We start from the raw sequence: 13,887 nt of genomic DNA on the forward strand, positions 1-13,887 counted from the left end.
TGAGAAGGATTGGGGCACAAATGGAACCAGTCCAATCTGAGCTCATGAAATGAGGGTAGGCCATGATGGAACATGTGAGATGAAATTTCTTTTCTTGAGATAAGGACATTTAGCTACTATTCTTCAGTTATGTTTTTCAAATTGGGTTGGACTCTCACTTGCCACTGGTCACTCTTTTTAGCAAGAATATTACCTCAGCCATATGCTACCAACAACATATTGATGTAAGAAAAGAATAGCAGTATTTGATGGTTTCTATGATACTGTAACAGGAAAGGAAACTCCTATAGATACTTGCAGTACAGCTGAGTCAATTTTACAGAATAGGGTAGCTACAATAATTCTGACTCAGGGGACAATTTAGAAACAAGTTAGCTGGAATGTTAACACCAGTGAACTTGGGGGAAAAAATGCCTCATCTTCTTCCACATGGATCAATTCACTCAGATAAGTAATTTCAGAAAAAAAAATCCTTTCCTCCATTATATCAAAGGGGCCTATGAGAATTTCCATAGCTAAAATTCAGAGCCAAAGACTAGAAATGTTATTTTTATACTTAACTTTTTTCCATGTATTTGAGATTCTGTGATTGAAACTTTACAATCCAATGAGAAGCTGGAGATGGAAAATGTGCAGTTGTTCTTATTAAAAGAAGTCAGGGTTCACTGTTACAGGATGCTGTGTAAGGCACTGAAGACAACTGAAAAAGATTCCTGTTTCCACCATCCGTCTTTTCTCTCTATGCCATAGTCATTCATTCTAGCTATGCACTGTGTATTACCAGTCAAGTCAGTACGGCTATCTGCACTGTCAACTAGATCTCTGAAAGAAATAAACAAACAAACAAACAAACAAACAAACAAAACCAAAACAACTAAAAAGAGAAAATAAAAAGAAATACGCAGAAAAAAAATAATGACAGTTTAGATTAAAGCCCAAAGAGACGCATGCACACAAATAGGAAGATGGCAAATAAGTATGCCGGCACAGGCATACTTAGAGTAGAAGAGTAGTAGAGACAGAAGCAGTCAGTAGAGTCAGTAGAAGCAGAAGGAGTCTCTTCAGATAGTGTAACAAACGCTAACATCTTTTCTAATTATGCCTGCCACTATGACCATTAACCACAATAAGGGGAGAGCCACTCTTTCAAAAAATGACAATAAACACCATCAAAGATGGAAAGGTAAGAGTGACATTCTGTTCACAGGGTGAAAAATAGACAGTGCAGCCTAATTCATAAAACCAAAATGAAATCCACATAGTCATTGAATAAGGCAGTATCAGTCCAATTATGAGTATACACACCTATTCCTAGATCCAGACACAGATTCTGCTTTACTACCAACACGCAAGAAATAAAGGATCATTCCCTTTAATTCCTTACATGAATCACTTAGCTTCTGACATTAAATTGCTCAGGGAAAAACTGAGGCTTGGGCTGGAGCACACCCTGACAGAGGCCAAATCCCCATCCCAATTTCCTTCTGTTCACTCCATTGTCCCGCCCCAGCTTCCTTATCCCAGTTGAGTACTTTTACCTGTCCTGTCTCTTATTTTCTGTACATTCAGGACAGAAGGTTTTCCTCCTCTGCATTCCCAGAAAGATCATTGAAGTCTGCGATCACTTATGTTCACTCCCATAGTGACCAACAAGAAGTGGGAAGAGTATTAAGAAGCCATACTTTGTTGTGACTGCATACAGGGTTAGGTGTACAAACCCTGTAGTCTACACAATGGGAACAGTGAGAGGCATGCTCAGTGAGGGGGGATGATCAATCTCAAAGTATTGGCTGCTGAATGTAAAACAAGTGTCTAATGTACAGGTGAAAACTCTCACTCAAAATTTGGACATACATAGGTGGCTTTTCATGAGAACAGTGAAGTACTCAAAATAGGTACCCTGCTTCTAAGGATAGACAGGAATCTGCTGAGGAAAAAACTTGCTAATATAATTGATCATATGTAAAACCAGTGTTTTATTAAAAACCAAATTAAACCCCCCAAAACTTAATTATTTTCTAAAGCACTTGAAGTTAAAATATATAAAATCAGAGCCAAGCCTGAAGCACGGAAAACTGCAGATCAAAGAACCATGTACCAGAAAAGTGGGTCGAATGGTGGCTGGTGTCAAGTGACCTAGCTGCACTGTTTATAAAAAACAGTAAAAACAGTTATGCTTGAAACTAAGGAAATCTAAATACTCCTTTGGATTCCAAAACTAATCATCTTTCTAAGGCAACCTCTAAACAACTCCCTGACACAACCTCCACTCTTTGAAGGTTTCCTTTCTTTCATCTGTTACGGCCCAGACTCTCCCTCTCCAAAAGCTGATGAACATATATTCCCAGTTTATTCTTAAAATAGTCTGTGTTCTGGAATGTCTTCAGGGGCCAGCACATCTGCTTGCAGGACTTCTTCCTGGAAGACACTGAGCTGCCTCTTTCTTTGAATTTATATGTCCTATGTAGTTTCCTCCTTAATTATGACCCTGGGGTGCCTATCACATCTCTGGAGCACTGATCTGCGAAACACAGAGGAGTGCTAGAAAGCTGACATGAAGCACAGCACAGTAAAAAAGCTGCCAGAGCTGGTGAGCCAGAGGGATTTTCAGGCTGGGAAAGAATTAGAAAGGAAAAAATAATTTCAGGACTAGGTAGGCAAAACAGCAAAACAAGAGGCAGTTAGATCAAATAGGAGGGAAGTGAGAATAGACACTGAGGTCTGACTCTGAATCACTATCATTTGGCATTAACACTAGAGGAGGGATTCAGGGATTAGTATCAATAAGTAAAGGACAAGAGAGAGACCCGTGGAAATTTGCATTTTGAGCAGTAAGGCAGATACTGACTTTTGTCATAGGAGAGGGGTAAGAAGGGGGTGGGAGGGTGTGTGTGTGTCTGGAAACAAGAGGCACTGGTGTGACAATTATGATGAAAGGGAGCAAATTTGTGCCCTTGCCAAGAGGGGATAAAAACTTTCCCTGTGGTGTGACAAGCTATCTGGTTTGCCATAGAGTTCAGAAGGAAGCCCAGCTACCAGCTACATGCAGTCCACATACAGCAGGTACGCTGAATAAAACTCCCACACTGCTGCCAGTCCCCTCAGTGGTCCCTCCACTCACCTGGTACTCAGTATACCTACTGCCTACCTGTGTCATGAAAGAACAGAATATGGCATGGCAGGAGTTCTCACATCTATTTTTTTTCTTTTTCTGAGGGGGTGTGGGGAGTGAAGTCCCCCTCAGGATTTTGCTATGCTGACGTATTCAGCAAAACTTTGCAGTTTGGAGTTCACATTGAAACATATTCAAATGTTTCACAACACAACCAATGTCCAAATGGTCTGACACTAGCTATAATTGCCACCTAGCACAGCGGCCTCAGCAAAGAGGACTATAATCAGAGAAAAAATGCTTCTGGGGACTACATCCCTCCTTTTCCAGAGGCTATTTTTATGTATAGCACAATTTTCACAACATTTTTGTAAGGCTATGCAATATGATGCAGCTTTAGGAAAAGATACTTGGGGACAATGATGTATTTATCAAATCAACTGATTCCTAGTGGCTTTGATGCCTGTGTATAAAACACCATCAAGTGAGACAAGTTGGAAGTAGGTACATGACATTATGGCATTATTTGTTTGTAGGGTGCACCCTTTGTGCTAGAAACCCTCTCCATCATCTATAGCAAAAAATACGGCGGTCAAAACTACAGGAGAATTAACCGAGAAAAGACCATAAAAGAGATTTTAAATTCACCCTCTTCAGAAAAACAAACTGGGGTTGCACAAGGTTCATGTTCTGTGATCCATTGATTGCTACTTACTTCTGTAAGGTGGATATTCATGATTAAGCATACTTTAAGCCCTCTACATATAGGATGAGAGCTGACTTGTGTAATTATCATTGAACCAATGAATGAGGGCTAATTGCCACAGGATATTTAATGTTATATTCAATGAGTGTGTATTTATGAATACTAACAACAAGGTGTAACTGCCTGGTCCTAACAGCTACAATCCATACAAGGGCCTGCTGAATCCAGTGAGAGTGCTGACTGCAGTTTCAATAGAACAACAATTTGCTCAACAGTAAGGCATCATGTGTAAAATCCTAGGGAAGGTAAGCCATGAGGTCTTATATGTACAAACAGAACTAAACAGCACATTGGAATACACTGAGGAAATGATCACGCAAACTGCAGAAAAAAATACAAACAGAGAAGAGGTAATCACTGGCAAATAAATTCTCAGAGACATCAAGCAAACAGGGACATAAAGAATGTATTTCCCTCTTTTCTGCCCTTTAAAAACAATCAAAAGATCTGGGAAGATGTTGATCACCAGCGTAATACCCATGGGTAAGGGAAAAATTAATGAACCTAAAGCAGAGAATCACCTGAAGTGGAAAACATGGCTTTGGTTTTCTGCGTTTTACTATTTCTACTTTACTAGGAAGACAGCTGTTTTAAAGGTAGGGACACAGGTTTTGGCAGAGGAAACAAGGAACTCCATGCTATTCTATGACTTTCTGTAAAGTATTTAATTTCTCATGGTTCAGCAGAAAAGAGAGTGACAGCTGCCTGAATTTTGCCTGCAAAGTTAGTCAATTTTACCTACACCTTTTTCTCAGAAAAAAAATTCACGGATTTACATTAGTGCATTGCAACAGTACTTCTCACATCCAAATTCCTTCAAAACCTGCAACAGATCATCACAGTAAGTCTGTTGGACCGAACTATAGACAATTATTTTAACTTTCAAACAAAAGGAAGTAGATCTACCGGTAGTCCAAAGCCATTGTGGTGGCTCAAATGCTTAGACCGTTAAACAACAAGCCTGGGCTGGAGTGGACATGAGTTTTCTTCCACCCCAGCCAGGCACCTGGCAGCACCTGAGACAGCTGCTGATGACCAGCCACATCTTCTCTAGCCTAGAGGTGCTCCACTTATGGAAGCAGGTTGCAAAGCTGTAGCCATGCTGCATGAAGACATGGATGAGAGAGCACCGAGAACTTTGTCCTCTCTGTTTGGGTCTGGACCACCGTTCCTCTGTCAAAGTGGCAGCCACCCACTTTTCTTTCTGAAAATGGTGACTATGGACAGACGGGCCGCATTAAATGACGACGTGCAATGTATTTAAAGCGCGGCCAGCAAACGGGCACACGGTGACTGCCGGAGAAGCAGCTGTTCCTGTGGGGCTGTTCCTGTCGTGCCTGGTAACCCAGCAGTCTCTCCCGGCGCCGGCATGCCTGGGCAGACCCGGCCTACCGGAGTAGCTGGTGCTCTCCCACGGCCCCTCCTCGCCCTGAGCGCCCCGCGGGCGCAAGGCCGGGAGGCCGGTGCCGAACACGAGGCCTTGCCGCAGGCCTCGCACCTCGCCGCGTTTGCTGCCGCCCCGCCGGCGGGGCGGCGGCCTCCGGGCCCGGCGGGAGCGCAGGGACAGTGCTCGGGGGCGGCGGCTGAAGAGGCCAACAGTAGCCCGGGGCCCAGGAGCGCGGAGAGCGGAGCAACGCGGCGCCGACGCGGCTGCCATTTCCCTGGCCTTCGCCGCTGCGGGAGCGAGGGCGGGGAGAGGAGGCGGAGGAGAAGGAGGAGTGAGGGGAGAGGGAGGTGGCCGAGCCGAAGTGCACTGAGGCTCTAAGCTGCCAACACTCACACATCGCCTGCCGCCGCAGCCACACTGGTCCCGGATTCCGGAGAGAGGGAGCGAGTGGAGGCGAAGAAAAGCCAGACGCGGGAGAGGAGGCAGAAGACCGCTGGCAGGGGGAAGGAAGTCAGAGAGGAGGGAAACGCAGAGAGAGGGAGAAGGACCCCTCCTCCCTGCGGAGAGACGACTTCCCATGTAGCTAGGGATAGAGGGAGAAGCTGGCGCTCAGGAACAGTGAGAGAAGCTCTGACAAGCAAGTTACTTAATCCCCGGAGAGCGGCGGGAAGAGGGCATAGCAGCAATCACTGATCAGAACCACTGTTCCCAACCCCTCATCATTTAACCCCCGGGCGGTTCAATGCACTACTCCAAGCTCTTCCTAGTTTCTTCCTCGGGCTAACTTCGGAGGACGTACCGCCGGAGCCCGGAGGGGAGGACAAGGGCCTCGGAAGAAGAAAGGAGAAGTTTTGTGGGGGTTGCGTGCGGAGGAGAAGATGGGCTGGAAGCGCCGCTGTTGCTGGGGAGGCGGAGGCGGCGGGGACCTTCTCTGCCGGCTCACCCTGGTGCTGGGGTTCCTGCTGCCCGCCTGCAGGACGCGCCTGTACACCAACCACTGGGCTGTGCGGATAACCGGGGGGCTCCCGGAGGCCAACCGGATAGCGAGCAAATACGGATACGTCAATATAGGACAGGTAACGCAACTCACAACTACTTCCTAGGGGGCACCGGCGCTGCGGCCGGCCGGCGGGAGGGCAGGGTCCGCTGCCGCCGCCCTGCGCCGCCGAAGCAGGGACAACGACGAGGGTAAGGGACGGGCGGCCCCGCGGCCGCTGCCCGACCACGGCCCCGCCGCAGGCCCCGCCGCCGCCGCGGGGCGGTCAGCGGAGCCGCCCCGGCCTCCCGCCGCGGGCCGTGGGAGGTGATGCGCGGGGGCAGGTATGCCGGAGAGCTTGGGGCCGTGGCCTTCCCCTTCGAAGCCAGGTGTGAAACGGGGCGCGAGCCAGGGAGCCGCCCGCGGGCGCGGGAGGGGGAAGGCATCGCCGGGGGGCGTCCCGCCGCGGGTCTGCGCGCCGCCTCGCTGCCTTCGCGGCGGCTGAACTTTGCGCTCCGCGGCGGGCGGTCTCCTGTGTCTCCCTTCCGAGTTGAAAGGCGCTGGTACAGGACGAGCTCGTCCTGCAGCGAGCGCCCGTCTTCCCGACAGCCAGGACGTGGCAGCCGCGGCCGCTGGCTCGCCGCGGAGGGCGTCCCGACCCCCGTGCTGGCGCGGCGTGCGGAAGGAGGAGGTGGCAGGGTGTCCCGGAGCGGCTGCCAGGCGTGCGGCTGCCGGCGGCGTTCCGTGGGGAGAGAGAGCGCACCGGTGGGGCCGGGGCCACACCTGGACCGGCTAGGTCCAGACATCACCACTTCAGAAAATTCTTGGATCCAGTCAGGTTCAGAAACTGCAAGTGAGTAAATACCTGGTTCTCACTGGATCCCATCACACTGAAAAATGCCTCCTTCTGCAGTTAGGCACTGTTTAAAATGTCCTAACATCACTTTTTCATATGGAATTCATTCTCAGTGTTCCAGTCTTTCCTCGAAGTTGTTCTCAAAATACGAGTTGCATATGTAGGGTTTACAAGGTGAGTGCCTAAAAAATAAACAGTTCTGTTTCATGCTTGGGTGCAAACATCCAAGTACGTTCTTTCTAGACAGTAGTTTATTCTACGTGAATTGAAAGGTTAGAAATGAGCATTTACAGGTACAGAAGGCTTCCTTTTATACATGAGATTTACAAAAACGCAGCTGTGTTTACACTCCAGGCTTTTCATATCAACCAAATCAAAGTAAGACCCGATTATTATTGTGTTTTAAAATGAGCTCCCACTTACTATATCATTGAATCAAAAGTTTAAAGTACATCTCAGTGTTCCCACTCATTGCAAGCCTGAATAAGACAGCTGTGTGGTCAATTAAGATAAATAATTTACATGAGAAAAGCTGGAAAATGTCACTGGGGTAGCACAAAACATGATGTGTAAAGATGCAGTTATTTAGAAAAACTGAGTACCAACTTCTCTCATGGAGCGCTTAAGCAGGCAGGCAGTACTACTTCCAGCTGGAGGCACCAAAATTTGGTGTGTCAAAATGAAAGTGTTACCTTGGAACTACCATTTAGGAATCAAAATTTTTTGCACTGGCTTTCTTTTTAGTCTTACATGTTTTTTGCTGAAGATGTTTGTATTTATATCTGGGCCCATATAGTGCCAAAATAAACAATAGTCAGTTGCAGGATGCACTTTTCCTCATTTTTTCTTTTGTCAAGCTGGCTGGTCAGCTCAGAGCCTGCCTTTTTATACTTTGCATATGTAAACCCCATCCTGAATTAAGTAAAGAATGTAGTAAGCCTCTGTTGTTTCTTATGTGTCGGTGAAAGTGTATGTATACAACTATGAGATACCAATAATGGGTAAATTACAGATTAGGTGTACAGATGAGACTGAGAGAAAATAGAGAATATAAGTAATTAAAAACTGTAAAATACTTTACTAGGTATGTGGATGAAAAAAGAGTAGACTGTGTGTCCAGGTAAAGATGGGTAAATGGAGTAAGGTATTAACTTTTGGAGAAAGGGAATCAGGAACAGTTTGGATGGATGAGGTGGACTTGCCCATAGCAAGCTTTTTTCGTAGATCTGGAAAAGCCGGAAAATATTTGACACAAAACAGGAAGTGCAAAAAGAAGATGAGAATGGGGGAATAATCTACTGGTTATTATTGAGACACAATTGAAAGCAATTAAAAAATTTGTTTTGTGTGTGATGTTGAAAGACATTCTCTTAGCTGAATATGCTCTGAAGACAAGAGACACCAGTAAGCAGCATTTTCTCATAGAGTTACACAATAGGCATAATATTTTTGGTTACATTAAATTTGTGAGCTCACCTTTAAAAAGAAAGTGCAAAAAGCTAAATCAAAATCCCACTGCAGCTGGCCTAAAGAGCCAACTTACAAATTACCTGGAAAAATAGCCTCTTTAAAATATTCAAGATAAGAAGTAGTGAAACTGTATAAAAATGAAAGTCAGATAGTTGCAAACCAGGAGTATTCTGACAGTTAATTGTATGGTTAGAGCTGAAGGTAACTGTGGAAAAGAGGGGTTCTGAAGGTCTAATTCTTACTGACCATTCTGTTAATTTTGTGTTTGTGGAAAAATGGCATTGAAAGGTACATTAAGTCGATCAGTGGAGACAAGATGGTAGACCCAGGAAGGCTCTGAATTGTAAATACTGGCCAACATCCCTTCTCCCACTTTTTGTTATTTAGTGCATTCCTGGCAACAGGAGGAATTTAACTTACTGTTTTTTGATGCTTGTGTGATTTGGAGAATATCCAGTTGAGTCTTGAAATACCTCTTAAGTAATTTTCTTTGCCATGGCAAACCTGCAAAGGCTTCCTAAATGACTGCACAAGTCAATCAGAAATAGCTGGCGGAAGGAGGCATTAAAGAGGCCTTGAGACGACCTCCTGGTGAGCAACTGAGAACTCTTTCTCTCACAGCTTCTGGTAAACTTTTGTTGCTCCTAAACTTATGTGGTCTCTGTGTCTTGTTATGAAAACTCGAAGCTTTATCTTCTCTGTTCATTAAAAAGAGGAAATTTCCATTAATTTTTAGGGAACATGGCACAACAGAGAAAGAATCCTCTCTGTTTTTCCAGGCTGCGTGTGCTGTTTCCTGTTTCCTACAATTTGCTCTGATACACTTCTTGTTTATCTTGTATTTCCTGTATTACCAATGAGAGGTATGTCTTCTGTGTTTCATTGGACTTTAAACGTACACAAACATGAAATAGCAGGACTTAAATGCATAGAGTTGACTTCTTTCCCGCTTTTCCAATGTAGGCTTTTGTGACCTACCCTTGAAGTGCAATTAATAGTTTCTCCAGCAAGAAAAAGTTCATTGTTCTTTTTGCATGGGTCTTCTAAGACAGTGGTCTGGACTTGCAAGCCCTCTGGGACTGTAATAAGATAGCATAAGGTAAACCAGCCAGGGAGTTTTTCGAAGTTCCATGCTGGATGGAGCAATTTGGGTTATAGTATAATATATATTTGCATCCCCGAGCACCTCTTTGCTGGCATGTTTTCTGTTTTGCTGTGGCTGCACAAAGCAGACCTTTCCCTTAGAACAAAGTATCCGTCACTAACATTCAGGAGAATTTCTTTCGCTGTTGGCAGCTGTCAAGGGTTAAGCATATCGTCTGTGTAGCAATTTGTACAATAGGTTTAAATGTTGTGACTACTTTGCTGTCATCAGGTGCCAGGAGCTGCTTGTTCAGGCACTGGATTTTCCTTGAAGGTTCAGGAGCACAGGAGAAACAAACAGTTGATACCCGAAAGGTGATGGAAGAATGGAAGAGATAAAGATATCTTATCTGTGGTTGCAACAAGGGGGAGAAATGCTGCAACAGTAAACTTCAGATCCTGCTCTTCCTTTTTTCTTTCCTAAGTCTATGCAAGAGCTGAGGATGGGTCAGCACTTTCCCACATCACATCTTTCCTCTCCTAATAGTATTCTTCCAGGAATTTTTCTTTTCTGATCTGTTTCAGAATTGAGTAGCCTATTCCCTGCCCTTCACAAGTGACAGACACCCTATCCTTCCAATTTTCTTCCTGCGAGGAATGCACGCTATTAACCAAAAGGCACCTAAGTGTGCTGAGCTTGAGCTGTGCCTCAGGAATCACAGTAAAATAAACAGATTTGGTTTTCTAAATAATGTAAATGCTGATGTCATTTGCCAGTAAGTGTTTTGTGGTGGTGTTCTTTGTTTGTTTGTTTTAATTGGGAGTATCAATTTAAAACCAGCAGATCACACAAAGATTTAGTAACTAATATTTCAGATCTGTTCATTTTAACAGTTCATTTCAAACCTGACATTCCATTGATGTCATAGAGATGTTGTGTAACAAGGTCAATTGATAGAAAGAATGGGAGGAATGGCCGTTTTTCATTTTCCAAATCTATTCCTGATGGGAGGCAGAAGTAAATTTTGCAAACTAAGTAGTTCAAATTGCAAGACAAGGAAGCAGTTAAGGAAGAAAGGAACTTATTTTGAGATGAAGAGCCTAAACTAAGGTTGTTGTCTTCATCAAAGGAAGGAGTTTGCTGCCAAAAGTCTACACCACTTTACATGGATGTCTGAAAAAAGCAAAATGATAGGCCTTTGTGCAAAGAAGTTTGAGTACCCCATTATATAGTTTTGACCTCCTGTTCCATAGTTTAATTCTGTGCTCTGTTTCAGGAATTTTGTACTGTCAAATAGTACTTGAAGATAGATGAACTTTTTAATTTGCCAAGTATTTGCTCAAAATAAACATAAGTAATATAATAAATACAAAAATCTGAAGAATATTGGATTGGACAGAATCATGAGTAATGTATACCTTAAGGTGTTAATAAGTGGATTTTTGACCACAATTTTAAACTACTCTGAAATTAACCAGTTTTAAAAGTGATTTTTTTTTCCAACTTCAGACTAAATTTAGCCATGGCCAGTATGATATATGTGTTCTTGTGTTTAAGTGGCTCATCTATCTCTCCAGTACATTTTCAGGGTCAGCCTTTATTTTTGTTTCTGTAGCTTCTAGCTTCCTATTAGAAGATAGACTTCCCACTCCTACAGTTATCATAGTTGCTGTATTTTGATTGACATCTGTTTGCCTTGACCAGAAATGATGCCCTGCTTGTATACAACTTCTCCACTGCTTTGTACAATGCCATAATTAATTCTCATTCTCAGGCAAGATATTTCCAGTGCCATATTTGCATGTTTTACAGCTGTGTTCTGTGTACCTTTCTCTTCTCCTCCAAATAATCAACTGTAAAATCATCAAGTGGGGAAATACATGTCAACCATATCGTGTGGTGCTCTTTGTCACCTGCCAAACACGGGAAAGGATATGATCAAACAGAATCCTACTTGCCAAAGATACATACCTTAATACAGTAAGTGTTTATTTGGCAACATACTGGGCCCAATTTGATTGATACTTGCAGAATGAAAAACTGTTTGGAATGAAACATTGGCAAGTCCAGCAGAGTATGAGAACTGCAGAATGAAGTCCTGCCAGAACAGCTTGTTGTGGAAATTCTTGTGGATTACAAGATGTTGCACAATGGAGGTGAGATTGTAAAAAGCATGTTAATCAGACAAGATGGAATATACAGTTTAAACAAATGAGGAAAGACAAATTTGTATGCACAGACTCTTCCATATAGAAGGAACCTGATCCTAAGGGGAAAGCATACTTTTGAATAAGGGATAGCCATCAGCTAGGGCCCATCTTTGCACGTTCCCTTTTTTTTCCCCCGTTTGTTTTTTCTTTTTAGGATGTTTCGGTGCCAGCAGGCAGCAGGCATCACTTAGGTTTGTGTTCTGGGGCCAAATTGGAGTTATAGAGATGCTGCAAGTCACAATTAAAACCTGTGCTGTATATGTTATTCAAACTAGAACAAAACTAGTGGGTTTTGTGTAAGAGTTCTTGGAAGGCAGTGAACTGTTACAGAACAGTGCTGTGTGTCTGAAACTCCAGCTTAGAATTGGATAATGTTCTCCTTTTAGAAATACGTAGTTTAATCAGTGGTAGCATGTAGTGATACTGCAATCAGCTAGAAAGTAAACTTTCTAATACAATTTTAAGTATTAGAATGCAGGCATTCTTTATTACAGTGCTAGATCAGTGCCTTCAGAGGATTTTTCTTCTAATCAAATGTGTGTTGTGAAACTTTACAGCAGTGTATTTATTCCATCATGATTATACATATTCATTACTATGTGCTTCCTAGCTAATACATCAACTTAAATTCTCCTAGAACCAATTTACAGGCCGCCAACCCTTACTGGAAGTCCTTAAATGGTCCTAGAAGGTCACCTAGAGGGGTCTCTAGTAGTCGTATTCACTGAGTGCCCCCAATATTGTAAACCTTGCCTTGAACTTTTCTTAGGGCATGTGCAGTTTTTTTATGTTACATGACTTTGCCACAGAACACACTAGGTGCCTCATTATCTGTTTATCCACTGGTTCTTGCTATGTTTAGCATCCTGTATGTCTACTTTTACATTCTTTTATCTAGTTTGCTAGTTAGTCTTTAAGCGCTATTTTGCAACTTCAAGGGAACTGAAAATTTCCATTCTCTGTGTTGTCTGTCAGTAATTTCCTTTCTGGATAAACCTAGAGAATATTTCCTTTTCTTTTATTGAGCCTTTCTTTGCAGAACATATTTACACAGTAACCTGATGTCTTAAAGACAGACAGGAAAGAAAACACATGCTGTGCCGCACCTTTAAAGCCAGTAGTATGACATATAGGGCATAGAGAAGTAGATCCTAGAATACTTTTGTTCACCTGAGCAGCCCTTATTCAAATACACCCAAGAGGATGCAAGGCTGTTCTGAGTCCATTGGAAGATCTGTCTAGGCACCACTACCACAGGCATAGGCAGTGGTTTTATATTACTGTCCTGGATGAGGAAGAACAAAACAAGCATCTGATGCTTCTCCCTAACACTCCCTTCAGCTGTTTTCAGCTAAGGAGCCTGCCTGAGCTGGATATGGTTTCTGCATACTTAGAAATTCTCAATGTTTTCTTTGTCCAGATTCTGGTTCAGTCTTTGAAAGAAAACTAAACTTTCAGCATCCACAATATTTTGTGGCAAGGATTTTTAAAGTTTGCTACTTCACTGTGTGAAGACGCACCTCTCTTTTGCTTCTTGCTGGCTTTGTTAGATGGCTACTAAAAGAGATGGTGAAAGACGATTTTTGTCCACTCTCACGCCATATGTGATTTTTTTAGATTTTTAATATTTTCCCCTAAATTATGTTGTATCTAGACTGAAGGGTCTTTGTTTATTTTGCCATTCCTCATACAACTTCTTTTGTACCGTATCTTTGTCCTTCCTTTTTCTTCCACTTGGCAACTTTGTCAGGTCTGTTATTGTCCTTTGTATAGAGGGGACTAGAGCTACACAGTACGTAGTGTGACAAAACCTTTCATTATTCTCATAATGCCATGTACTCTGCACTATTCTTCATACTATAACTAATGTCTGGTATGTAATTTCCTGTGGGGACTTCTATTGAGATGAGTTTCCATGGATTAGCCTGCCATAACCCTGAGATTGTCTCTCCTTAATGGTACTGGGCAACTCTAAACAATTCATTTTAGTGTGATGTTTGGTTTGTACGTAAGTTGATCTACTTTT

The 13,887-nt window shown here is 43.3% G+C and overlaps 1 protein-coding gene across 6 annotated transcripts in view; it reads left to right on the forward strand.

Annotated features, from left to right (window-relative positions):
* The first annotated feature begins 5,630 nt into the window (after nt 1-5,630).
* PCSK5 (proprotein convertase subtilisin/kexin type 5) overlaps nt 5,631-13,887 on the forward strand; it is a 229,293-nt gene continuing 221,036 nt past the window's right edge. For 2 of the 6 annotated variants that reach the window (XM_042012675.1, XM_042012676.1), the window contains exon 1: nt 5,650-6,341. In XM_042012675.1, the coding sequence (XP_041868609.1) occupies nt 6,144-6,341 (198 nt within the window). In that variant the 5' untranslated portion in view covers nt 5,650-6,143. Of the gene's footprint in view, nt 6,342-13,887 lie in introns of all 6 variants that reach the window. The other 4 variants (XR_006013538.1, XM_042012674.1, XM_042012677.1 and 1 more) reach the window with 3 other exon arrangements.

This window comes from Corvus kubaryi, unplaced genomic scaffold (assembly GCF_017639235.1).
Source record: "Corvus kubaryi isolate FWS band 111438036 unplaced genomic scaffold, C.kubaryi_AGA036_p1.0 split1-37296, whole genome shotgun sequence".
NCBI lineage: Eukaryota > Metazoa > Chordata > Aves > Passeriformes > Corvidae > Corvus > Corvus kubaryi.